Source organism: Drosophila erecta, unplaced genomic scaffold (assembly GCF_003286155.1).
Source record: "Drosophila erecta strain 14021-0224.00,06,07 unplaced genomic scaffold, DereRS2 tig00000246-arrow-arrow-pilon, whole genome shotgun sequence".
NCBI classification, from domain to species: Eukaryota; Metazoa; Arthropoda; class Insecta; order Diptera; family Drosophilidae; genus Drosophila; species Drosophila erecta.
This window is the reverse complement of record NW_020825214.1, coordinates 1,925,180-1,953,123: the sequence shown is the minus strand read 5'-3', so window position 1 is coordinate 1,953,123 and position 27,944 is coordinate 1,925,180. Positions and strand designations below refer to the sequence as shown.

The 27,944-nt window shown below is 37.7% G+C and overlaps 1 protein-coding gene across 1 annotated transcript; it reads left to right on the top strand.

Annotated features, from left to right (window-relative positions):
• The first annotated feature begins 85 nt into the window (after positions 1-85).
• Positions 86-27,393, top strand: LOC26526232 (uncharacterized protein YJR142W). Its single transcript, XM_015157276.2, has 4 exons — positions 86-491; positions 26,076-26,209; positions 26,262-26,922; positions 26,996-27,393. Exons 1-4 carry the CDS (start codon positions 419-421, stop codon positions 27,175-27,177), a joined length of 1,050 nt encoding a protein of 349 aa, XP_015012762.1. The 5' UTR covers positions 86-418; the 3' UTR covers positions 27,178-27,393.
• The last annotated feature ends 551 nt before the right edge of the window (positions 27,394-27,944 follow it).

Genomic DNA, 27,944 nt, shown 5'->3' with positions numbered 1-27,944 from the left:
AGTAGCTAATATTTTGCACGCAAACACAGTTTTCAAATATCAGAGGCATCAAGTTAGGTTCCGTTTACTTATTAATATTTTAGGGCTAACAGAGCATCTCTATACGGAATCTCTTGTCCTCATTAAGTGCTGGAAAACGCTTACGACCATTGAGTGAAGCTCTACATTATTCACCTTTGTTAGTTCAGTCTGTGTTATCATTATTTTTTGGGCTCCTTTTGGTTGATGAAGAATTGCCACTTCAAAATTGATTAAAATAGTAAACAATTATCTAGCAAATTCGTTGAAAGTGGTTGTTAAAGTTTTTGCTGTGGGCTATAACGAAAAAACAAACTTTTTCCTTGGAAAAGCGGTACAAAATAAACCGGCGTTAGTAGAGCTATTTTCTCTACATACGATCAGAACTTACATAGTTTAAATGTCTTCAACCGAAGTAAAGCTATCGCGGCTGCTGATCTTAGCGCAAAAGTTTAACAACTTTTACCTTTCAGGTAAGAAAGCAAACCAATGCTTAACTAAGTTAATGTTATGGTTTTCAGCATTAACTATATATACTTTTAAGACTCGAAACATAGATTTATGTATGTATATAGTTAATGGGGCTTATCGATTACTTTTTTTTCCATATGTAGGCAAACAAAATAAAGATATGTAAGTATAAAATAGCTTAGGACATTTTGAAGGTACTACATGTATGCGTATACATATATCAATGATTTTCTTTAACTGTTCCAGTTGATATGGTTGTACATACATATGTATGTATGAATATTCTCAAATAACTAGGAGGAAGGTTCTGAGCAAGATCATTTTTAGACAAAGTTACCTCACTACATATATATATACATATGTACATAATATCAAATATAAATAACTAAAATAGCTTACAATGACGTCCATCCGATTTACAAACTGAGCATGTGTTGCACATCAAACAAAAAGTGATTACATATGTACATACAATATCATCTTTAACATACGAAAGTACTGATATCAACAATTGTAATGAAGTACGTACATACTAATATATAATAGTTCAGTACGCTTATATAAATATTTTTTTTCTCTCGTGGTACATTTTTTATTGCAGCGTATCGAAAAAGAATATTTTAAAAAGTGTATATTTTTAGTCGAATTTCTTTTGCTGTCGGTTTTTTTTCTTGATAACTTCCAAACTACTTGTACGGAAATATGTCAAAAACAAGACAATTTTTAGTGCCCAAAATTGTTTAATTTTTTTATAAAATTAGCGTCGGACTTAAGGCGAATATTCAGCAAGAATACAACCATAAATAAATTGGACATTCAGCACCACCGAACTCATCTGCTCCAACTTTGTGGACTTCCGACCTTTGTGAATTTATTCAACGGGCGTGTTCTTTGATGTGGTTTACAAACTCGTTACTCGAAAAGGACAGCCAGAAATCCAGCCAATAATTTTCCCTACTTCTGGTAAAAATATATTAAACATTGCCAATTAATGTTTTTTAAAATAAATAATTATACTAATTGGTTCTAGTATTTAACCTTATCTTATATTTCCTTAAGAACTTCTTGTTCGAGAACTAGATGTTATTCATATATTAATGGTTTGGGGATTGCCATTTGCTATCATCTTAAAAGCCTAGATAAACTTAGCGGTTATTCTATCGATATCGAATAAAACGAAGAATAAGTGTTTGTACTGTGTTAAATCGAGTTATAGCGTTTTGCAAGCTGTTGTTTCTTAACAACCAAACTACAATTGGAAATGTGGCCCCGATTTTCAAAAATTAACAACGAATTAATTGATGTCCAAAAATTATTACTGGTGATACCTATTCCACTTTTCCTAAACTAACAATTTGTATGCCTCTTCTGAAAAACAAAAATGTGAAAAGTGCGTTAGTGTCAGGTGATGATTTTTGGGCATCTATAGGAGTTGTTAGTTGTGTGAGATGGTCGTGCTATGAAAAAAGCCCCATACTCCAATTTTTTTCCCAAAACTAGAGGCCTCTGCCAAACCTATGTTAAAAAGGGAAAGGATGCTATTCTTCAGTTAGTCGACTTTCAGAGACTCAGCTGGTGGGAGATTTTCATTTGCTAAGAAAATAATCCTTTCGAGATTGCTAGTAGCACAACCAGGTGGCAGATACATTTGTTGGAATTGTTAGTTAGAATTAACTAAAAATATTGGGCGTAAGGGCTGTGTGCGGTTTACCGGTATTCGTGTAGGCCAAATTTTTTTGGGAAAATCCTCAGGTGGCTTGCGGGCGCAGCCGAAATTGGTTTTGGCTATTGATAGAAATCTGCAAAACAAATAACAAAATAAAAAGAAATCAACGTCTCTAGACAGACGGAATTTACATTCTTTTTTGGGTTACTCTAGGAATAACTGGTATTTAAACATTAGTTGCAGTAATATTACATTAAAAAAAATCAAATAAGATAAATAAAATAAAATTTATGACAAACACAACAAAACTATGACTTCTTTTCTAATACTTTTAATTAATTTGGCGTCACTATAATCTGTAATCCAAGTCCCAAGATTATATCATTTAAAGTTCCCGAGAGTTCGAACTTTATACGGATGAGCAGGTCGACATGACCAGATCGACTTGGTTAGAGATCTGATCAAGATATATGTATTTATGTACATATATGATATATAATACTTTTGCAGGAATTCCCAGGCCATTGCTCTTTCATATCATGCTCTTGCTCTAGGAAGATTTACTAATCAGAATGTGAATTATTGTTGGACTCTAGTATTGTACCGATCTATGTCTTAGTAACTTAAGAAAAGGTTATTAAAGTTATTTAACTTACATCGTCATTTCCCTATTTTAGTTTTCTAACTATTGCTTTTTTTTTATTTTGCTCCTTTTTTATTATTTATATTATATTTTTATACCCGTTACTTGTAGAGTAAAGGGGTATGCTAGATCCGTCTATAAGGAACTATAAATGCTAGAAAGTTGAGATTAGTTATGCAGATTTCAGAGACATAGACGCAGCGCAAGTTTGTTAAATGATTTTGCCACGTCCACAAACCGCCCAAACTTTTGAAACAATTTAAACTTTTTTTTCATGGTCCCCATACAAAGTTATATGAAAGGACCTCCGGTTAGTACGTCTCCGCTTTTAGCGACAAACCGCTTATACCGACGAGATTTTTCATAGCTCAACCGAATATTGCGACGTGCCAAAAAAAAAAAAAAAAAAAAAAAACAGAAAAATACAGTAATTATTTAAAATAATTCCAAAAAAAATACAAAAAACCTCAAACATTTTTACAGCGTGCGTGTGCAGACCTCATGCCTATATTCCATAAGATGTTCTATTTATAGTTTTTTCTGCTCTTTTCCAATAAAACTTAATTAAATGCGTAAATTGGCCAAATGTGAGTTAATCAGCGGAAAAATCAATTTCATCCATTTCAAAGGATCTTGGCTGCTCTCAAAAAATAGTTTATAACGCATTGAAACATATTGAAAACAATGGTAATGCAAGAAGTTAAAGGGCGATTAGAAATGAAATTTCATTAACCTAAGGAGTAAATGTGTCTTCCAGGACAATAAGGGGACGTATTAAAAAAAAAAATATTTGTGGAATATATATAGCATACAAAAAAATATATAAAGACAAGAATTAAATTCGCCAAGGAGCATATTTTTATGCTCTGATTTAGCTTCCGATTTTTTGAAAATAATAATAATAATATTTTATTAGCCATAAATTGACCAAAACAATCAAATTCGTTTCTTAGATCAAAATTTATTTCGGACCGAAAATCGTCATCTAGCACAACTACGCACACAAACACTTTTTTGTTTACTGTTTTTACTCACACAAGCAAGTGAATTCTATTTTTAGATTTTTATGCTCTCAATTTTACGGGAAGAGAGCAATTATTGCCGCCACCAAAAAAGTGGCTGCATAGTGCAAAACCAATGTATGGCCGTTACGCATCTTATTATTATTTTAGTGTCTTTGCTTTTACTGTACGAGTAACTGGTATAAAAATTAATATTTACAAAATTACTACAAATACAAATAATACTTGAGGCAGGATCAGCGGACATAAGCACCTTAGGATCACTAACATCATATATTTTTTCACGTCGCAAACTGAATACCCTAACGACAATTATTCTAGTATAAAGTAATTTATAAAATTAATTAGTTATTATGATCTACATTTATTCATCTACTTGTATTACTATTTCTGTATTCAAATAATTGTCATGTTAGGGCAATGCAAAATTCGAGTTTTTTACATGGTGGCAATCGAGTACAAATAATATAGATTGAAAGTCCATAGGCTTCTGAAGTGAAGGGCATATTTTGTCAAATTTACAATACAGGAGCATACGTGTGCACACATTCAGTGATCGATTACCCTATGCTCTGCAGTATTTTTAACATGCTCTAAAGACCTGTCCACGATGTTTTTTCCGTCTTAGAGACCAGTATCAGCTCACTTGCTTGAAAATATAGATGCAAATGGCTTTCTCTATGCTTTGCGATTCTCGCAAAAATGACGCTTTTTGCCACGACTATGAGTATCTGCTATTCGTTCACAGAAACGAAACACAACAGCTTAGCCTCAGCTCTGAATCCCTGGCAAAGAAATCTCTCCGTCTACGCTGAGATTAACAATCCTTCCATCAATACATTCTCTACGATATCCCTACATTTACACATTTGCCTTATAGCATGTTGAAAAAAACTTAAAATTTTTACAAGAACACAATTTTTATACCCGTTACTCGAAGAGTAAAGGGGGATACTAGATTTGTCGAAAAGTATGTAACAGGCAGAATGAAGCATTTCCGACCATACAATATAAATTATGTTTTAGTTATTTCCCTGGGTTGTCCCACGCCTCAGTCCGACGGGAAGGGGTGATGACGTCAGCCCGACTTGGTCGTCCTCTCGATCGGGGAGGGGAGCGGAGATCTTCTCTGCTCGTGATGCGCAACGTTTCGTTGCGCAGCTTGGTATAGGTTTAGTATATGTTGGGAGAACTTTCTCCGTTATTGACTGCCCTTAAGGCTAGCCAACCAATATAAAATATGCAGCCTTCGCTGGAGTAGGATTCTTGAGCGTGTGCTCTTTATTATAATTGAAATCAAACTGAACTTATTCTATTTTACTCCAGCTATTCGCGGCCGGCAAGCCGACCGCTCGTCCAGCAAAGTGCTGACACTAGCAAAAACTGCATATCTCCCAATACTGGGAAACCGTTGGGAACCAGGCACGGCCCCTAAGGCTTTTATGCTGAATCTGCATATAAAATACTAGGGTAGCGACCCTGAACTTATACCGACTTAAGTTTACTCATTAACCGTGTTAACTACTCCCCCCTTGAAGTATGACCGTCCTCGGTCATCTGGAACTTGTCAACGACCTTTTGTATTTCCCTCGCATCTCGTCTCCTCCTCAACACCAAGTTGAGCAGGATGGAGCAGCTAATGAAAACGCTGATTCCCACGCCGACTGCAAACCAGATGTCAGTAGTTCCAGCCGATTTCGCTTCCTTCTTAAGACCTTGGATAACCTCCAAATTTTCGTTGTTGATCCTTTGGAGAAGTGGTATGCTTAGCCAGGGATCGTGGCCGATGATGTTTAGCAATGGGGACGCAGCCATGCCCGGTGTTTTCTTGAAGGCTTCACGTAGGTTAGCGTATTTGGTGCCGTTGATGAAAGCCACTCGCTCGAACATAATTAGATGTGAGCCGTTGGTATCTATTTCAGGACCGTCGTCAGTGCTGACTTTAGCTGGGCACTCGTTGATTATTATTACGCCGTCGCCTACCAGTGTGATGGGGCTTAAATGGCTGGCCTGCGTTTTGCATTGTGCAGTGCTCCCCGCGTGCAGGCCTCGAGCGCAGGTATCGTGGTTAGCCAGCTTAACTTACGAAGCGTAAGTTGTTGATACGCAATCGGTGACCGCCAGAACGTCGTTGTTGCATTCCGCTACTATGTTCTCCGTTAATTGCAGAATGATGTTTTGGTGTGATACAGGAAAAATTGTAACCTTTCTACAAGTGGCTTTAATATTAGGATATGCAATTATTACATGGATAATACTATCGGACTGGAAGACTTTAATATTAGATGCCTCTATTAGGCTTATAAAGGGGACTTCTGTGGGGTGATCAATTAATACAGACTTCAAAATGTTATGGTTAAGAATGGCAGGGTATATGATATTGGCTTTGCCAGTGTGACGGTAAGCATTTTTTGAATTTCGGTTATTAATATTCTGTTTCTAGCCAAGAGTACCTCGTACAAGTGGGGAGTGTCAACCATATTATTTTGTTTTGCTCGAATGATTTTGTTAACTGCTTCTATTAATTCGTTAATCTTGTTTTGAGTTTGCGTATTAATGACCACTTGCCTGTTATTTGACTCTATTAATCGAGATTCGGATATTTTTAGCATTTCATAATCGGCGGCATTGGGGTTGCCTGCTATTACCTTAAGTGCGGTGCCTAGAAAGTTTAGGCTTCTGGCAATCCTATGATGTACTTTCAATACGGACAATAAACTTCTGAGATGGTCGGTATCGACGTCTAACAATTTTCGCATATGCGACTCTGGAAACAGCTCGGACAACCTACTAGTCTCTTCTATCATCATTTCGAATTCGGACAAATTACTAGAATGCCTAAGCCAATTTCTCTGTTCCCACACCAGTGCAACACCGTGTGTTATGGGGATGTAATTAGCATGAGAGTAGTCCGTAACCCTAGCGTTAACTATAGCTAACGTAATTAATATCAATCCTGGCAATCCTGTAAGAAAGCGGAAGGATAAATTGAATGTGCCTCTAATAAAGATAAGTATGCTTAAATATAAGGTGCATGAATAAAGACATAAAAATTGTGGGAGATGTTTCCAAAAACAATAAAATGTCGCCGTGAGGGCTGGCCTGATTCTTCCAGGATTATTTGATTCTTGTAACAATTCAAAGGTTTATCGGTGGTTTCGACCGTATAGGTCAGCGACAGTTCACTATGCACAGTGGCTGCGTCGGAATGGGGTTCACTTTCCAAGGCATAAATTTTCTGACGGGACAAGGCGTCGGCCACAAAATTTTCCTTTCCAGGCTTATAGAACACTTTGGCGTTGTGTTCTTCGATGAATGCTTTCCATCGTTTTATTTTAGCGTTAGTGTTCCGCTCGGACACAGCGAAGGTGAGTGGCTGGTGGTGGTCTAGCTATAGAAGCGAAGTCTTTGACAAAGCTTCTGTAGTAACTAGCCAATCCAAGAAAAGACCTGAGGCTGAACAAATTTTTTGGTTCAGTTTACTCTTGTATGGTTTTTACCTTTTCCGGATCTGTTTTGGCTCCGTTAGATGTGACAATAAAACCTAAGAATTCAACATTTTCTTTGAAGAATTTGGTTTTTTCTGGGGCCACTCTCATGTTGGCTTGACACAGGCATTTAAGAACTGTGTCAATGTGTATGACGTGGTCCGCAGCATTTTCGGAGAAAATTATCACATCGTCTACATAGACGTAACAAATTTTCCCGATTTGCTCGCGAAGCACGTCGTCAATCGCCCTTTGAAAGATGCTTCCTGCATTCTTTAGTCCAAAATGTAGACGGCAAAATTCATACTTTCCTTCGCTTATGGAAACAGCAGTTTTTTCGCGGTCTTTTTCAGCCAGATAAATCTGGTGGTACCCCGATTTTAAGTCTAGGGTAGTAAAAAATTTTGCCTTTCCTAAGTTCGCTAGAATAATAGCAATACTTGGCATAGGGTACCGATCGGCAATGGTTCTTTCATTCAGTTTCCTGAAATCGATTACCAGTCTTTTTTTTTTGTTGCCGTCGGCATCGGTCCCGTTTTTGTCTACAACCCATGTTGGGCTGTTGAATGGCGACCTAGAAGGCCGAATAATGCCATCCTTTAACAGCTGTTTGATTTCTGCGTTAACAAAATCCGCTGCTCCCATGGAATAAGGATATAGCTTGGAGTATACGGGTTCGTCAGTCTCCGTACGAATTGTGGTAATGATCGAGGTGTTAAATGGCAGCGCCTCGTTAGAGTGCGAAAACACTTGTTTCCTCTTAAGGATAATTTTTTTAAATTCAGCTCTCACTGAACTTGGGACTTCCACGTCATCGATGTTTGTGAAGTTCACGTTATCGCATTCCTGGTATTTTAGCTTTTCAGATACGTTTCCATACCTGATTGCGTTGTTGCGTAAATCTAATGCTGCTCCGGCCTGCGTTAGCAAGTCGAAACCTATTATGGCATCAAATGTACTAATGGTATCAAGTAAAAAGAATGGGGCCGTTAGGCCAAATATGTGCATTAGGCACTTTCTTTTTACTTTACTGGAGCCATGAATGGAACTCACAGTGAATGGGGAGTCGACAGGCGTTATGTTTTTGAGCTCCTTTAGGGGCTTTACATAATTTTTTGCCGCTCCAGTATCTATGAGGATTCTTAAAACTCTCCCCGCCAGCCTTCGTTCAATGAAGGGCAAGCGGGACCTTCCTCTAAAAAATTAATGAGGTCGTTGAACTCCAATGAGTCACTGTCGTCCTCAATTACATTGAGAGCGGCTACAGCCGCGTTTTCGTAATCGTCATCTTCCTCCGCGTTAGCGGCTTGTACGACCTTGAAAACCCTCTGGCGCCTTTGGCCAGATTTTCTCTCAGAAGAGTTTGATCTTTTAGGGGCATGTTTACTACTTCCCTGCCTAAAGTTTGTGGGGAGTCGAAACTTTGAAGACGATGGATCTATGTCCATTGGTTCTATGGACTGATTTTGTTTGGGATCAGGGACCCAGTCGTCCTGTTTGCGACATGAACCGTTATTTTGATTCTTGTTTGGCTTTTTGAAATAGTGGGGGTTTTTTTCTGGGCCGTGATCGACATCAAAATTTATGCCCTGTTTTTCAGGCGCGCGGTGGCTCTTGTGGAAATCAGTATTCTGTGGCCGCGAACATACTTCGCTCGATACTGGCCTCTGCCTCTTGGTAATGCCAGTGCTGCTGGCAGGTCTTTGGGCTGTGCTGGAAAAACAACAGCCCTTAGGGATTTTTTTAGACCTGAAATAAATACGTGTAGGGCATCAGCCCTAACCTCTGTATTAAGCAATGTGGCTCTTTCGTCATCATATGTCATGACGATTTTGTTAGTAACGAGGGTTAAGTTTCGTTCGACCTCATCGTAGTATTGTATTAGGGTCTGGTCGCCCTGACGGACCGACTCAAGACCCTGTCGTAATAGGCGCAAGGATGTCTTGTGTGCATAGGAGCAGTCTAGTCTGGCCAAAATGGCGTGAAAGTTAAGCACTGTGTTATGTGAAACTAGCAGCGCGCGCTGGCCCTTTTATTTTGTTCCTAATAATTGTAACTAATTTAAATTCCTAAATTACATTCGGTTTTACAGATACTCTTTGGTAGGTCTCTACCACTGGCAGTTTTACACGCAAATCTTTCAACTGTTGATTAACAGCACTAATTTGATCAGCAAACTCGGCTCTGAGCCTCTGTTCCTGATTGGTCCAGGCGGCCTGAATTAACATTTCAATCTGGGCCGCGTTCATTGTGTACTTGTTTTTTTCCTCCTCTTCACTATCACTATCTAAATCGCGCTTTTTTTCCCTATATGGGCCTAGAAAACTCATAAGGCCCTGGTAACACTAAGCACAATTATGGACAGGCCGAATATTTCAATTCTACAGAATTAATTAATATTTGCCTTAATATACGAGTCACCTTTACAGTCACACTTATTTAAATTTAATGTGTTAAAATCTTTTGATAAATAATTTGTAGGGATCAGTATTGAAAAAAATTTTTTTGTTAAATAATAAGTAGGGATATTTTATTTTTATTTTTTTCCCTGTGTATTGAGTCTGTATTATGTTTGATCAGCCCACTTACATTTTTTGGGGGTCGTGAATTCTTCTTTTGTTGGGTGCCAATTATGTTTTAGTTATTTCCCTTGGTTGTCCCATGCCTCAGTCCGACGGGAAGGGGTGATGACGTCAGCCCGACTTGGTCGTCCTCTCGATCGGGGAGGGGAGCGGAGATCTTCTCTGCTCGTGATGCGCAACGTTTCGTTGCGCAGCTTGGTATAGGTTTAGTATATGTTGGGAGAACTTTCTCCGTTATTAACTGCCCTTAAGGCTAGCCAACCAATATAAAATATGCAGCCTTCGCTAGAGTAGGATTGTTGAGCGTGTGCTCTTTATTATAATTGAAATCAAACTGAACTTATTCTATTTTACTCCAGCTATTCGCGGCCGGCAAGCCGACCGCTCGTCCAGCAAAGTGCTGGCACTAGCAAAAACTGCATATCTCCCAATACTGGGAAACCGTTGGGAACCAGGCACGGCCCCTAAGGCTTTTATGCTGAATCTGCATATAAAATACTAGGGTAGCGACCCTGAACTTATACCGACTTAAGTTTACTCATTAACCGTGTTAACTTGTACATATATATATTCGTGCTCAGGCCGAGTTAAACTGGCCATGTCCGTATGAACGCCTCGATTAAGCATGCAGCTTCCAAAGACATAGACGCAGCGCAAGTTTATTTCTAAATGTTGCCACGCCCACTCTAACGCCCACAAATCGCACAAAACTGCCACGGCCGCACTTTTGAAAAATGTTTGGATATTTATTTATTTTTTTTATTAGTCTGGTAAATTTCTATCGATTTGCCAAAAATAGTTGTGCCACGCCCACTCTACCGCCCAAAACTGTCACGGATGTCATGGATCTTAAATCCATATTTAAAAACTTTTGGGCTTATTAAAAAAATCTTTGTTAAAAACGTAAATAATAATTAAAAAATTATTGTTTATTGGGATGACAACAATATGCCACCTTTAGGTTTATAATTAATGGGAACGCACAAATAGGTTATCATATATTAATATTAATATATGTATGCTCTGTTTTATTTGGAGATGCAGACTGCCTAAGCGAAAACTGGGCTTCAAAATATAAACCTATAGGCATAAGCTTACCTTTATGTCCTTATGTTATGTTTCCTTATGTTTATGTTTATGCTGTCCTTTATGTTTCCAACCTTGATGTTAGATGTATCGACGCGCCACTTGCTCCTTTCTTGCAGTGGGCACAAATACTCGCAGCTCTATCTTGCAGAATTTTCTGAAATTGGACAGAGTGGACGGGAGTTAAGGATGACACAAATCTCATACGCAAGAGAGAGAGAGAGGTGGCTCCCATAAGCCACCGAATTGCGGGGCACGCTGTGGGATGAACTTCCGATCGATCCCATTAAAAATACCTCTCGCAGTTCGACAAACTCGCTCTTCGCACCGAAAAAGTTTGTAGCATTGTCACTCCAAATAGTACGCGGACTGCCTCGGGCGCTGATGAATGTTCTCAGCGCTACGATGAAAAAATCCGTCGTGAGATCCTGGACAACTTTCCAAATGACCTGCCTTCGTGGAAAAGCAAACTAAGACGGCGATATAGCACTTATAGGGTGCCTTGTTTCTGGTCTCTGCCTTATGATAAATTGGCCCACAATAGTCCACCCATGGTAGTATGAAATGCTGGGTTAAGCTGCACTCGATTTGCTGGCAGGATTCCCATTACGTGCTCCCAAGTCACAGGCTTCATTTTAAAACATCGGACGCATTTATTGATGACGCTAGCAACGAACTTCGGCCAGAACCTTTGCCGTATTTGGGCAAGCAACGCCTGCGGTCCAGCATGCAAGTATTTCTTATGATAATAAACATTGAGTGCCTTGCTGACTGGATGATCCTTTGGTAAAAGTATCGGTTGCCTCGTATCGTAGTTCAAATTTGCATTCTGAAGCCTTCCATCGACTCGAAGTAACCTATTGGAACTGAGTATAGGCCTAAGCGAAACCAGTTTGCTTTTCTGTGAAAACGGCTTGTCCTGGCTAAGGAATCCATACTCTTTCTCCAAGTGAACCTGTTGGATGCTCATGAGAAGAACAGTTTCCGAGTTAATCTCCTCCACTGAAAGACGGCCTTTTAATGGCATAGATTTGGCTCTGCAATTTGAAATGAAACGATGAATGTATGCAAATACACGTTGCAACTTATCGAAAGAGTTGAGGAATTATAAGTTCGATGAATTGTCAATGCAAACGCTTCCAATTAGAGCCGCAGAACGGCGCTCTGGCAGACCCTTTACTGCGTCTAACAGGGACGACCAATTCGACGAGCTTTGCGAAAGGTATGGATGCCCATTAGTCCAAAGGAAATGCTCCAGCAATTCTCTCAGGGTACATCTTCGCGACCCGACGTCTGCGGGTATAAATTCGTCGGAACGTGATGCCAAGTCATGTCTTTCGTCAGCCCCTTAATTTAACCGATTCTGTTTGATACGAATACGTTAAACTCAATCGGAAGTTGCCTTATACACGGCAACACAATAGACGAGATTGCAGAGCGCTCTGTTGAGATTACAGAAATATCTTAAATTTTTTGACAATTGGATGGTAGTCGAAAAAAAAAATAAATAGAAATTGATCGGATGCTGGATCCCAGGCTAATTGCAATGCTTTGGCGATATCCGATCCATCGTCAAATTTGATTAACTGCTCCTTGTCGCAGTCCGACTCCTTCTAGGGCTGCTGACTCATTCGAACACCATGAATGATGAATGAGTACATGATACTTATGTTGATGAAATAGATGGCTATGGCTAAGAGTTCAAGTTCGGGTCACATGACGGAGTTGAAAATTAGGTGAAATGTCCCATCCGCATCATGATTCATGTTCAAAAATGAGTGGTGCTTAATGCGATAAAATCTGCAGTGAGTCGACTTGCGTTGCTGCAAACTATGCCCCTTGCGCAAACAAGGCACCTTTGCAACTTCTTTGCTTCTCTATATCGAAGATTCGGACTCAAATTTAAAATTTAATGATCCATCGCATCGCAAAATAAACAAACCTGTTGATTTGAGTTAGTAGCAGGAGCAATAAGTGTGTTTTGGTTATATTTGTGCAAGTTTTTTCCCACCTGCTGAGTTGGTGTTTGAGTTACCAAGGCTTGATCCAAGTTTATCATCCTGCTCCTTTTTTTTCTTCAAAACAACTCCATGGTATCCCAGGTAGACAGCTCATTGATTAATACTCTTCCCAATTTTTACGCGTCCTCTGATCCAGTTACCGAGTGAGGATGTGAATAAGAAGTGCATCCAATTGCCCGCACATGCGAATTTATGCAGTCACTGAGCTCCCGAAGAACCTTTGATAATTTCAAATTTGATAATTTGAAAAAGTTGCGAGAAAATTCGGCCAGTCACAATAGGATGTTAGTAATATCAATAGATGTTGAATGGGCAGCGGTTCTAACCAGAAATAGCGACTTGCGATGAGCAGCTAATCCTTGGTTTAGCATCGCCTTCGCATTCATGAAAACTGCGGAAAATTCAAACCGGTGGTCACTCAAAACTCTTTAAAATCCAATTTTTCCAACGATGTCTACGCCGAATCAAACGCCAAGTTTAAGGAATTGATCCATTCTACTCGCGCTGGTAAGTCAGCTTCATCAAACTTATTAACCGAATCAGCGTTAGAATAAAATTTCATCAAGATAATTTTCCGCAATATAGATTGGGCTTTGGTTTGGAGGAAGTCCACTTCTCTTGGTGATTCATATTAACCCCAAACCCCGTTTTCCGTATCAGACATTTGCCAATTACGAGAAAAAATGAAATGAAATGTCCGAACTCGTAGAGTAAAGGGAATAATAGATTCGTTGAAAAGTATGTAACAGGCTGAAGGAAACATTTCCGACCATATAAAGTATATATATTCATGATCAGGATCAATTATCACTTCCACTAGCTGAGGAACGGGTATCTGATAGTCGGAGAACACGACTATAGCATTCTATCTTGTTGTTTTATATAACGTTGTTAATTTTGGACGCCTTTTTTGTGGCCTATATCAAACATCAACCGCTACAATCAGCTAAGGGGAAGCTCTCCTTCGTGAGAGCATCTGCTTTCTAGTCGAAGCCGTGGGCAATGCTGGCGATGATTTATCAAGTTTATTGTTATCAGGCGTCTATTTATTTAGGTTTGCAATTATGTTTATTGGCTTTGTTGGGTCGGAAAAGCTTTGTATTTGTTAAGCTGCACTCGATTTGCTGGCAGGTTTCCCATTACGTGCTCCCAAGTCACAGGCTTCATTTTAAAACATCGGACGCATTTATTGATGACGCTAGCAACGAACTTCGGCCAGAACCTTTGCCGTATTGTGGCAAGCAACGCCTGCGGTCCAGCATGCAAGTATTTCTTATGATAATAAACATTGAGTGCCTTGCTGACTGGATGATCCTTTGGTAAAAGTATCGGTTGCCTCGTATCGTAGTTCAAATTTGCATTCTGAAGCCTTCCATCGACTCGAAGTAACCTATTGGAACTGAGTATAGGCCTAAGCGAAACCAGTTTGCTTTTCTGTGAAAACGGCTTGTCCTGGCTAAGGAATCCATACTCTTTCGCCAAGTGAACCTGTTGGATGCTCATGAGAAGAACAGTTCCCGAGTTAATCTCCTCCACTGAAAGACGGCCTTTTAATGGCATAGATTTGGCTCTGCAATTTGAAATGAAACGATGAATGTATGCAAATACACGTTGCAACTTATCGAAAGAGTTGAGGAATTATAAGTTCGATGAATTGTCAATGCAAACGCTTCCAATTAGAGCCGCAGAACGGCGCTCTGGCAGACCCTTTACTGCGTCTAACAGGGACGACCAATTCGACGAGCTTTGCGAAAGGTATGGATGCCCATTAGTCCAAAGGAAATGCTCCAGCAATTCTCTCAGGGTACATCTTCGCGACCCGACGTCTGCGGGTATAAATTCGTCGGAACGTGATGCCAAGTCATGTCTTTCGTCAGCCCCTTAATTTAACCGATTCTGTTTGATACGAATACGTTAAACTCAATCGGAAGTTGCCTTATACACGGCAACACAATAGACGAGATTGCAGAGCGCTCTGTTGAGATTACAGAAATATCTTAAATTTTTTGACAATTGGATGGTATTCGAAAAAAAAAAAAAATAGAAATTGATCGGATGCTGGATCCCAGGCTAATTGCAATGCTTTGGCGATATCCGATCCATCGTCAAATTTGATTAACTGCTCCTTGTCGCAGTCCGACTCCTTCTAGGGCTGCTGACTCATTCGAACACCATTTACGGATTGGAAATTGACCTCGCGACAATAGTTCCTTCACCTGACTACGAATTTCTATCACCTCAACTGAGTCCCCTCCACAGATTAAATCATCCACACAGAAATCTTCCTCATCATAAGAGAGCTGATTCATGGCTCTTATAACCAAGAAGGCAGCTGGCTTGGTTCCATAAGCCACAGTGTTCAATTTAATAACACTCAACTCATACGTGGACTTCTCTTGCCAAACGATACACTGCAAAATGTCATCCGGGTATGAAACACGCACGCAACGGTACATCTTACATCCACTTTAAAAAATCGAAAGCGAAGCAGTACATTAAAGATTTTTTGCTGAATTGTTGGCCCTGTAAGAAGTAAGTCGTTTAGAGGGCTACCAGAAGTCGATTTAGCAGATCCATCAAACAAGACAGGAAGCTTTGTGCCCGTGCTCTCCCGTTTATATACGCAATGGTGAGGCAAAAAGAATTGTGGTACTGATAGTTCCTTTGTTACAAGAGATATGTAGATCGATGTACTCCCGTAAAAATGCCTCAATACTAAGCTGTTAGGGCTGGGTTTTTATCCAGCTTAGCTTCCAAACTCCTGAAACAACGACGAGCCAGGCAATAGGAATCACCTAGAGATTCGAATCCTGAAGTAGACAAGAGACGAACAGAGTATTGACCATTCCCAATTCAAGTGCTATTTTGCAATGAATAGTTGCTCGCATCGTAAGTCTTCCGGCAACAAAGATGGCTTTGACGAAGTTTATTCTTCAATTTCTTAAAATCGCTTTACTATTGAGGTAAATGTGTCATCTGCAGTGAGTCGACTTGCGTTGCTGCAAACTATGCCCCTTGCGCAAACAAGGCACCTTTGCAACTTCTTTGCTTCTCTATATCGAAGATTCGGACTCAAATTTAAAATTTAATGATCCATCGCATCGCAAAATAAACAAACCTGTTGATTTGAGTTAGTAGCAGGAGCAATAAGTGTGTTTTGGTTATATTTGTGCAAGTTTTTTCCCACCTGCTGAGTTGGTGTTTGAGTTACCAAGGCTTGATCCAAGTTTATCATCCTGCTCCTTTTTTTTCTTCAAAACAACTCCATGGTATCCCAGGTAGACAGCTCATTGATTAATAAATAATCTTCCCAATTTTTACGCGTCCTCTGATCCAGTTACCGAGTGAGGATGTGAATAAGAAGTGCATCCAATTGCCCGCACATGCGAATTTATGCAGTCACTGAGCTCCCGAAGAACCTTTGATAATTTCAAATTTGATAATTTGAAAAAGTTGCGAGAAAATTCGGTCAGTCACAATAGGATGTTAGTAATATCAATAGATGTTGAATGGGCAGCGGTTCTAACCAGAAATAGCGACTTGCGATGAGCAGCTAATCCTTGGTTTAGCATCGCCTTCGCATTCATGAAAACTGCGGAAAATTCAAACCGGTGGTCACTCAAAACTCTTTAAAATCCAATTTTTCCAACGATGTCTACGCCGAATCAAACGCCAAGTTTAAGGAATTGATCCATTCTACTCGCGCTGGTAAGTCAGCTTCATCAAACTTATTAACCGAATCAGCGTTAGAATAAAATTTCATCAAGATAATTTTCCGCAATATAGATTGGGCTTTGGTTTGGAGGAAGTCCACTTCTCTTGGTGATTCATATTAACCCCAAACCCCGTTTTCCGTATCAGACATTTGCCAATTACGAGAAAAAATGAAATGAAATGTCCGAACTCGTAGAGTAAAGGGAATAATAGATTCGTTGAAAAGTATGTAACAGGCTGAAGGAAACGTTTCCGACCATATAAAGTATATATATTCATGATCAGGATCAATTATCACTTCCACTAGCTGAGGAACGGGTATCTGATAGTCGGAGAACACGACTATAGCATTCTATCTTGTTGTTTTATATAACGTTGTTAATTTTGGACGCCTTTTTTGTGGCCTATATCAAACATCAACCGCTACAATCAGCTAAGGGGAAGCTCTCCTTCGTGAGAGCATCTGCTTTCTAGTCGAAGCCGTGGGCAATGCTGGCGATGATTTATCAAGTTTATTGTTATCAGGCGTCTATTTATTTAGGTTTGCAATTATGTTTATTGGCTTTGTTGGGTCGGAAAAGCTTTGTATTTGTTACTTACTTTTTAATCCAGTCTAGCGTAACTTTTTAAACAAGGAGTAACGGGTAGAACAATATATATTAAAATTACACGATCATAGTGTCCCGCAGATATACGAACACGGCCGACTTGGTATCGACTTGGATACTGATCACGCCTACACTTTTGAAAAACCTTTAATTTTTTTTTTTTTCATTTTTTTGCAAAATCTACCGATTTTACAGAAAATGATGAAATTTCTCGCTCGCACTTCCACTAGCTGAGTAACGGTTATTTGATAGTCGGGGAACTCGACTATAGCATTCTATCTCGTTGCATTTGGATTTCACGAATTATATGTAACTAAAATTACAGTCTCTGAGTATATTCTAATGAACGTATTCTATAGAAAAAAATAAAAATATAATATACCAAATCTTTACCATAACGGTCATAAAATGGTCATATCTCCAAATGATGTCCAAAAAACAAAAAAAAAAGGTAATACTTAATTATATAAGGGAGAGAATCAATGAAGATCGCCGAATCCGTTCAGTCTATTTTATTGATCCCGAGTTATGAAATAGAAAAATAATACAAAATATTAATGTTAATAATAATTAATATTATTAAATATTATTGATATTAGGTACCAAACAGTAAATTTAAGTCTACAAATGTTTGAAATGTGAATATATTAGTTTCAAATATTTTCTTTAATAGTTCGTTTATGTTTTCCTATATAGCACGAAGGTACATTTTTTTCTGCCTGTAATAAGAGCAACCAAGTGCAAAACACACGGTACTCTTAAAAGCAAATGATTAGAACAAACAAATATTCGACAAAAAAGCATGGTGTCCTTTTCTTGTTTCATTGTATTGGTTTCACTTGCATTTCTAACTTTTAACCGTTAAGATGGCCCTCGATGAGATATGTTGTGGCTGCTTTCGAATTTGGGTTTGTATATTGCAAGTAAGTACCCATTTATTAATTATATTTACATTTTATGTTAATTTAGTTATGCGTTGTTCGTCTCGATTCCTTTCACTTAATTTTTGTTTTTCCTCATTTTATTTTCTTTTTACCCAATGTTTTAATAAAACAGCATTAATGAAATGAAAAGATACGTACATACATTAATATATATGTAAATTTGTATTTTAAATTTTAATGCTTGTTATATTTGAATATTATATTTTATCTATATCTTGCAGAATTACAAACGATGATTGGATATTTCATTTTTGATAACCCCGAACATGTTTGCCTTGCCTTCTTACTGAAACGAAAATGTATACGGTCTTAGAAATATTGTAATTAAATAAAATTTAATGTATTTATAAACTGTAACCTTGTTTTATATATTTCCCCGGAACGCTTCCTAGTGTTTAACTTGCATACAATTAATATTCCAAATATCGTCTACAGATGCGCTTTAACTACAAGTTTGCAGATAGTTTTTTTTAACATATCCATAAATATTTTAAACGTTTTCCTAAGCTTCATTGGATTCCCAAAATGTTGTTCTAAATAAATAATCAAAACGAGGAAAAAGCAAATTTGAACAGATTATAAATAAATTGTAATTGATAAAGAAGAATACTTATAATACTAGAATCGATGGAAAGTATCTGACAGGACGAAGGAAGCGTTTTCGACCCTATAAAGTATATATAATCTTGATCAGGACGAGTGGATCTCGCCATTGTATTGATCATTTCTATCGATATACCATTGGCAACGCCAACTCCAATGCTCATAATTCGTATTTGTTTTATTCAACTATTTAAATATGCTGCCAACACAGTGGTAAGATTTATATCATTTTATTAGCAATAGGCAACAATACATCGTAATCGGATTCATAATTTCACTTTATAGAGAAGTTATGGATGTTTCATGAAGCCGATTTGGTCAATATTATTTGATTCGATGAACGAATATTTTTACACAGGTTTTTGATTTACATGGCTACTGAAAAAGTGCGACGTTTCAGGATTATCTTTTTGACAAATTCTAATCCTGTCAAAATTCTTTTGACAAATCTTAAAATTGACATGTTAGTTTAAACTAACAAATGACATGTTAGTTTAAACTGAGATATGACAGGTTAATTTATTCATTGTCAAGACTTTGAATATTGATTGAGACTTTTTCTATGTCTTACAGTTCCCGAATCACATTAAATCCACTAATCCAGGGTTATTAAATTTATATTTTAGAGAACAGTTTTTTATATATAAATTTATATAAAATAGATGGGTCCCCATCCCGACCATAAGAAAAAACTAAGTTTCGATTTATTTTCCATGGTCTCACTTCACTACTGCATTAGTTTGTACACGTATGTGATAAGCAGAACCAAGTAGAAAAAAGAAAGTACCAATGACAAAAGAAACCTGTAAAATTCTTTAATATGCAGCTTTGGCTAAATATAATAGCGCGGATGTTGTGTTTTAATTTCACGAGAACGTTCCCCTTGCGGAGTAGCAAAGGAGTTTATAGTGAGCTTAATACGGCAGAGCTCAAAGTATTCTTCTTCTTTTGAGTATTTTGACTATAATATCTCTTTATATCTCTTAAGCATTGAATCAATTTCAATTTTAATCAGAATGAAGTCATTTTAAAAATTGTGGGCGTCATAGCCTTCGTTATTTGAAAGATGTTTTAATAAAGGTTCCTATTTTTTGTTTTTTTTCTTTGTTTTATTGTTCTGTTTACTTTTTATACCTGTTACTCGTAGAGTAACGAATTTGATTTTGTGTTAACCTAGCTGAGAACTAGGTGCACGAATGACTACAGCAATTCCTTTGTTCCCACGCCAATGCAACGGCATTCGATACGAGGATGTACTGGATTTGAGAGTAGTTAAGTGCACGTAAATCAAGTCCTGTTGAATCACGAAATGGTCCTTTATGGTCATTATATTATATATATCTATATAAATATATATTTTTTTAATTTAAAGTCGGTAACCAGAACGGTAAAGAACGGTAACCTGGATCTTTTTCCTAATTTAAAGAGGTCACGAGAGTAGACCGAGTCGCTGTTTCGATTGCTCTCAATGCGGATACAGTCGCGCTATTATACTACCGGTTTTTCGCCGTGCCAGTTTCTTCGATGTTATCAATCCTTTTAGCCAAATAGACTTGCTGAAGAGATTGAGTCTTTAAGAATTCAGACCCTTGGGAGCCTTATAAAGTATATTAAATATAAAAACCGATGTTTTTGTGCAGAGCAGTGTAAACGAGACAGGACGCTTTATTCGAGTTCCTAGACCATAAGATAATTCTGATATTCTGATAGTGGCAGTGCGAACGGGAAATTTTAACAATTTTCAACAAAGAATAAAACGAAAAAAAATCAAAACCTGAGCGTTAGAGTGGGCGTTCCAAAATTTTTGGTGGGAAATCGAACAAAATTTACAAGACTAATAAAACACCTTTTTGGGCGGTTTGTGAGCGATAAAATGGACGTGCCAAAATTTGGAAACAAACTTGCGTTGCGCCTATGTCTCTGGAATTTGCATACTCAATCTCAACTTTCTAGCATTTATAGTTTCTGAGATCGAGGCATTCATACGGACAGACGGTAGGATCTTGCATTTCTTCTTTATCTTCTACTTTACAGTTCTATACAACCTCAGACGGAAATAAACTATAGTTCTAAACAGAATGTGGTATAACAAGCAACATATCTTTTGGTTTTCCCCACTCTTCTATCTGAAAACCATTAAATGTAGGATTGTTTACCACAAAGTAAAGGTTGTCTTTAACGAGATTTGCAAGTCGATGCCACGTGCAATGACTTTTGGACTTTGGTTAGAAAGCTTAACGAAAGTAACAAGAATATAAAAATTCGGGCAGATACACCCAGTTAAGGGGAGCATTTTAAGTCGTGTCCTTTCGTCCGCAGTTCGTTTCCAAACAATTTCTATACACCTTGGCATGCAACAATAAACAAAAGAAAACAAGAGAGCATGCTATACAAGGTAGTCGATCAGCGTTAGAGTGGGCGTGGAAAAAAGTTTTTTGGCAAATCTATAAAAATTTACCTGACTAATAATAATGTAGGCGGTGGTGTGGTCGTGGTAACATAATTTAACAAACTTGGGCTGCGTGTCTGTGTGTCTGGAATCTGCATGCAACTTTATAGCTTTCATAGTTTCTGAGATCTCGATGTTTATACAGACGGACATGGACAGATCGACTCGGCTATAGATCCTGATCAAGAATATATACTTTATATGGTCGGAAACGCTTCATTCTACCTGTTACATACTTTTCAACGAATCTTTTACTCTACGAGTAACGGGTATTAAAAGTGCACAAGGCCCTCAATCGAGGATATAAGCGGGATAACAGACCGAGAATCAACAGCAGCACCGCATGCTCCAGAGGAATTAATTGATACGAAGTTCTGATTCGGTTAGATGTCACGATCATGGCTCTGATGACCCATTAACCTAAGGGTTAAACAGGAAATTAGGAAATTGGTGCTAGTACCTTAAAAACGGACTACGAGAAGCGCAATCCAGTGGAGGAAGTACCGCCAGCCTTGACGCGTCTGCGCACCGAGTATGACCTGATAATACAATTTTGAATTACCGACAACCGAACTCGCCCCGATTTCCTCTTCCAGGGCTCCAGTAGGTTCTTCGTATTACGGTCCGAAACGTATTTCTTGGGGAATGCCCCGATTCCAAGGGGTTAGACATGCAATCAAAAACCAATCAAAATCAAAAAAACCAATCAATCACGACAAAGCTACATATCTAATTTTAACTCACGATATGAAGGAACGGCGACATCAAGAGAAGCCCGAGCGCTAACTTCAACCTGAACCGTTTCCATGAAGCCCAGAGGCTTTGCTATTTAGGACCAATCCTAACGGTATCGGGCTCTGCCGCGAGCGAATATCACCAAGAACATTCCAAAAATGGTAAAGGAAACGATCAGAATTCCCTTGGCAAAGAGGTGGAATGTGTTAGCGACGGGGTAGAAAATTGTGTGGTCTACCTCTCTAGCGGTAGTCTACATAGATTATGGTACGAAAAATGGGGTCAAGTTGCAATTCCTCATAGACACCGGCGCTAATAAGAATTGTGTAAGCTCCAGAAATTCTGCCGGTGCAAAAACCCTCAACACCCTTTGTCCAGTCTCTGCGGGCGCTATGAAATTCACGCAACGTCTTACCGGACCATTTTTTAATACAATTGGAAACAATATAGTTCTCACCTTCGTTGTCCTTCCCGGACTAAGCTCCTGTAACGATATGATAGGCGATGATACCCTCAAGGCATTAAAAGCCCTGATACAGACTTTTACACACTGGGAGTTCTCTAAACGCATCGCAATGTGCAACGCAACGCATCCCGAATGTGCAAGAGAGGCACTAAATGCTCTTTTTATTACCGAATGTTCGCCACTTTCAATTTCAATTTTTGAGCCACTTTCTAGTTCCTTCGTCTGCCATTTGGTTTAAAACATACCCCAGCGGTGTCCCAAAGAATGATATAAGATGTTCTGAAGGAACACATTGTATTTGCCAATTTGCTATGACATCGATAACATAATCGTCTTCAGCGAAGAAGAAAAACATTTGGGCTGTCTTCAACAACTTAAGAAATACCAACCAAAAGTCTCACATCCTTTCAACGCAGGTAGGATTATTAAGGCTATGTAGTAACCGCGAACGGAATTAGAGCCCACCAAAAAAGGTAGGAGGCGACATGAAAATAAAACCTCCAACTAACGTAAAAGAGATAAGGAGTTTCCTAGGTATGACCAAAGACACTAGAATAATAAGATGAGTGACGCCATACGATTTTTTTGAATACGATTTTTTGTTCAAGAGCCAGAGAGAGAGCGCTCTAGAGCCAGCAGCTCTCTTGTACGCACACAGCGACAGCCGAGCACTGTATGTGTGCAAATTTGACCAAATATGCCCTTCACTTCAGAAGTTTATGGTATTTCAATCTATATTAATTTTACTCTAGCAATCGAGTACAAAGTACTCGCAAGTAAAAAGTAAAAACTCTAATCTTGCATTGCCTTAACATGATAATTATTAATTACATCATAGAAATAGTAATAGGTGAATAAATGTACATAATAATACGGAATTATTTTAATAAATTACTTTATACTAGAAAATATGTCGATAGAGTATTCAGCTTGCGACGTGAAAAATATATTTGATCTTAGTGATTCTTAAGTGAATTCAAGAATTCAATTTGCAAAAAACAAGGGTTGCATATGAAGTTTTTTAACAATTTAGTATATTTATTAGTAAAAATTATTAGTATACAAGCAAAAAAAAATATGCAAACTTATGTAAATGACAAATTTTCAGTATTTGAAATGCAAATATTATTTTCTTGAATGTTTTTGTTATATTCTAATTTGATATTTTTAGGCGCTACAATTTTGGATTTTGGGCGCTAAATTTATTGTACCCATTGAATTAACTTCGAGTAGATATTTTGTTGGATATATTGCTAAGGGATCCAGTTGCGATAAATGCAGGTTTTTGATTTTAAAAGAAAGCGAGCATTTAACAGCTCCATTTGAGCATTTCATACATGAGAAAAACTACTCGATAGAACCGGACTTTGGAAAACTAAAGGCACCATCTGATCTCTTTTTTGTAAGTATCTGCAAAATACACATTAAAGTTTTTGAAAATATTTTTAAAAATAATAGAAAACAACAATAAGACAATTTATTGTAGAGCAATGCATTAAGTGCACAAATGAAAGTAGCGATTTCTCATTATGGTTTCACACAAATAATGACTGTTATGTGCATAAAACTGATATTTTAAGCAAACTTAACAAACTTTAACAAACAAATGTACTTTCTAAGCATTGCAAGTGGACTGTGACAGCTAATAAACAAAAAAAAAACAAGCAAAACTCGGCATTCTATCTCATAAATGAAAAATTAGTGACGACTAAAAATAAATATATATGTACATATATATATATATATATATATATATATAGTACAAAAATTTAATAAAATGAATTAAAAAAAGGATCAAATTATATCTAAAAGCAATAGTTAGAAAACTAGCTTAGTTGGGGAACATGGAAATATTTTAATGTTTAACATTTATTATTTCAAGTCGACTCGAAGGTCATATAAATATACGACCCCATTACAATTGTAATGTCCACCCCGTGGTACCCCTCCCTGGGTACCAAAAATATATATGTAATACAGATAATTAATAATAAAAATATTTATATATAAACGGTAGCTAATTCGAGCGGCGATTTTAACTAAAAAATATTAAAACCACTTCTCAAAAAAAATAATAGCCACGGCATCAATATTTAAATATGTTATTAGCTCATATTACAACGAAATTGACTAAAACATTAATGAAATTCGTTTCTTAGATCAAAATTGATTTCGGACCGAAAATCGTCTTCTAGCTCAACTACGAACACATGCACCCTTTTTTGGTTACTGTTTTCACTCACACAAGCAAGTGAATTCTATTTTTAGATTTTTATGCTCTCAATTTTACACGAGCGGGAAGAGAGCAATTATTGCCGCCACCAAAAAAGTGGCTGCATAGTGCAAAACCAATGTATGGCTGTTACGCATCTTATTATTCTAGTGTCTTTAGTATGACGTCATTATATTTGAAAATTTATCAAGGACTATGCAAAGGTAGCCAATTTAACCAATAAAACCGCGGGGGATTCGCCCGAATCAAATCATCTCAATCGAAAAGAGTTTCGATCGAACTCGTTGCTCACGCTTTGAAGGCCTTCTATGGCCTTCCGAGGTGCTGGCGTTCCCAGATTTTTTAAAACCTTTGCGTCAAACTTCGCCATTGCTCGAGTTACCGAGCAATTTCGTACATCTCCTGTTAAATAAAACAGAAGAAAGTTACGCCCCAAACGAGAAAGAAATGCTCGAGATAGTATGGGCTTTAGCCAATTTCCGATCATACCTATACGGCGCGGCATCTACAAAAATTTATCATCAGCCCTTAACTTAACGTTTGTATTAGGGAACAGAAATATTTTTTTCGGCAAATTCATCGTGTGAAAAACGACATGTTGGGTATGTTTGCCATAAAATTCCGATTAAAAAAGTTAGTTCAACTTCAAGCTATAGCTTGCGTATAGCGTATAGCGTTCTAGCTTGTATAGGTCGTTCTAGCTTGTATAGTTCCTGAGATCGAGGAGCTTATACGGACAGACGGACGGGCAGACGGACGGGCAGACGGACGGGCAGACTGACGGACAGACGGACATGGCCAGATCGACTTAGCTATTGATCCTGACCAAGATTATATATACTTGATATAATATATATACATATCAAGCGGAAACGCTTCCTTCTACCCTTTACACACTTTTCAACGAACTAGGCGCATGGTAATAACGGAATCGCAGTAGTTATTCAAGAAAACTTCACGATAAAAATCAGTCCCATCCATTATTTTCGGATATTGTATTTTTCCATAGCTTCGGATATATACGTAGTGCAGCAGTTGTCATGGTGGAAGTCTAAGAAAGCTTTGCATGTTCATCTCTGACCTATAATTATTCAACATCGGAAGAAAGAAAATTTAAAAAAAAAGCTATCGTATTGTGTATTAATATTATTATATATTTATTTAATTATTAATTTAAATGTTCTTCAAGCCTCTGACCCGACTCTGAGACAGACCGAAACTAGGCTAATTTCAAAAATAACAATTAAATATAGAGTAAATATTTTCCGCTAAGACTAAGAACATTAAAAACCGAGAATTTAATTAATAAATTTATTTTTATTAAAGGGTTTCATAAGTGTGACATTCGTCCATTTGTGGTCGAGGGCCAACAAGTTGGTCTTATTAAGTCAGATGTTTTGAAACATCTCGAAAAGTATCCAGAAGTATTTTGCATTCGTGCTTGTGAGCAAACTAAACAGGTAAGTCCAATCTATATATAGAGTGATAGTAAAAATACTTTAACATCCGCAGGGTTTGGTAGAGCTAAATCCAGCTTTTCGGGACTACAACGAGCGCACTGAGCAACTGGAAAAGGTTTTGCGTAACCTGCGATCCGAGGAACTTTTTCCTGCATTACAGGGATGGAGAGATGAGTATTTTGAGGTAAAAGCAGACTGCAGAGCTTTACTTAAAATGGAACGAGCAGCTACTCCGCTCTTTGGAGTACGCAAGTACGGCGTGGATATAAACGGTTACGTAATGCATCCGACGCTTGGATTATGCATTTGGCTGCAGCAACGGTCAAACACAAAAGAGACCTGGCCTGGAAAGTGGGACAATATGGTAGGCGGTGGACTTTCAGTCGGCTTTGGTATAAAGGAAACAGCCATTAAGGAGGCTGCAGAGGAGGCATCAATTCCTTGTGATCTAGTCAAGAATTTGGTGTCCGCAGGATGTGTCTCGTTTTACTTTGAAAGCCGCCAAGGACTTTTTCCCAACACCGAATATGTTTTTGATTTAGAGCTACCACTTGACTTTGTACCTCAAAACGCTGACGGGGAGGTCCAGGCCTTCGAGCTGCTAACAGCAAAGGACTGTGTGGAGCGCGTTTTTACTTCAGATTTCAAGACAACTTCCGCGCCTGTGGTGATCGATTTTCTTATCCGACACGGGCACATTACAGCAGATGATGGTAAAAATATTGAATGACATAAAAGTCATGTAATACTTAAATATTTAATTATTATAAATCGTTTTTTTCGCAGTGGTCGACTTCACGCAAATCGTTGAGCTTTTGCACGTGCCCTTACAGTCCCTATATACGTACAAGACACGCTTGGAGCAATCCAAAAAGCAACCTCAATTCTTGCAAGGTGATTCCAAAAACTGCAACTGTGCAAAATTACAGAAAATATCAGTGGAGAACGGGCATAAGAAGCCAAATTAATCCGAAATACAGTCTTTAAAAAAATTATGAATGCAAGTGAAAAACAAATTAAAGGTTGATGTAATTTACGTGACCTTTTTAAAGCACAGGCTAGTAGCCAATTGTAGTAGTACACATTTGTAATGGACGTATGACCCTTGCCTACAAGTCTGATTATATTGTGCTAACGACCAGATATAATAAAATTGGGTGTCAGCAAAGCTCATTAAAATACAACTTTGTTTTCTGCCGTTTCTATTTCCCATTATCAGCTTTAAAATTAAAACTGTCAAGAGTTTGTAATGCAATTCAATTTTTAAGAATAGTGTGGTATTGGTTCGTATTGCTGTCCTCCTTTACAAGGAGGTTCAGGTTCAATTTATCAAATGTTACGTAGGCTAATTATAATTAAAACAATCTATTAAATGGTCAAAAAAATGACAAGGTCTACAATTCTGCTGAAAAATATTTGAAACGGATGTTAAGGTACATTAAGAATAATTTTCACTGTTTAAGGGTATGTGTAGATGTGGGCTTTATTTGTTGTTTTCATTGGTATAAACATTTAAATTTTAACTAATTTTTCAAATATTTATTATTATATAATCTTTTAAATATTTGTCAAACATGAAGAAGAAACCACAACAAGTTGTGGTCAAAATATCAATTAACTTAATCTACTTTATTATAGCAATGTGAATTAACTACAGTGTATGTATACTAATATAACAAATTACATCTGTTATTATATGTAGTAACCAAAGTGCTCAAAGTTAAGAGATACATTA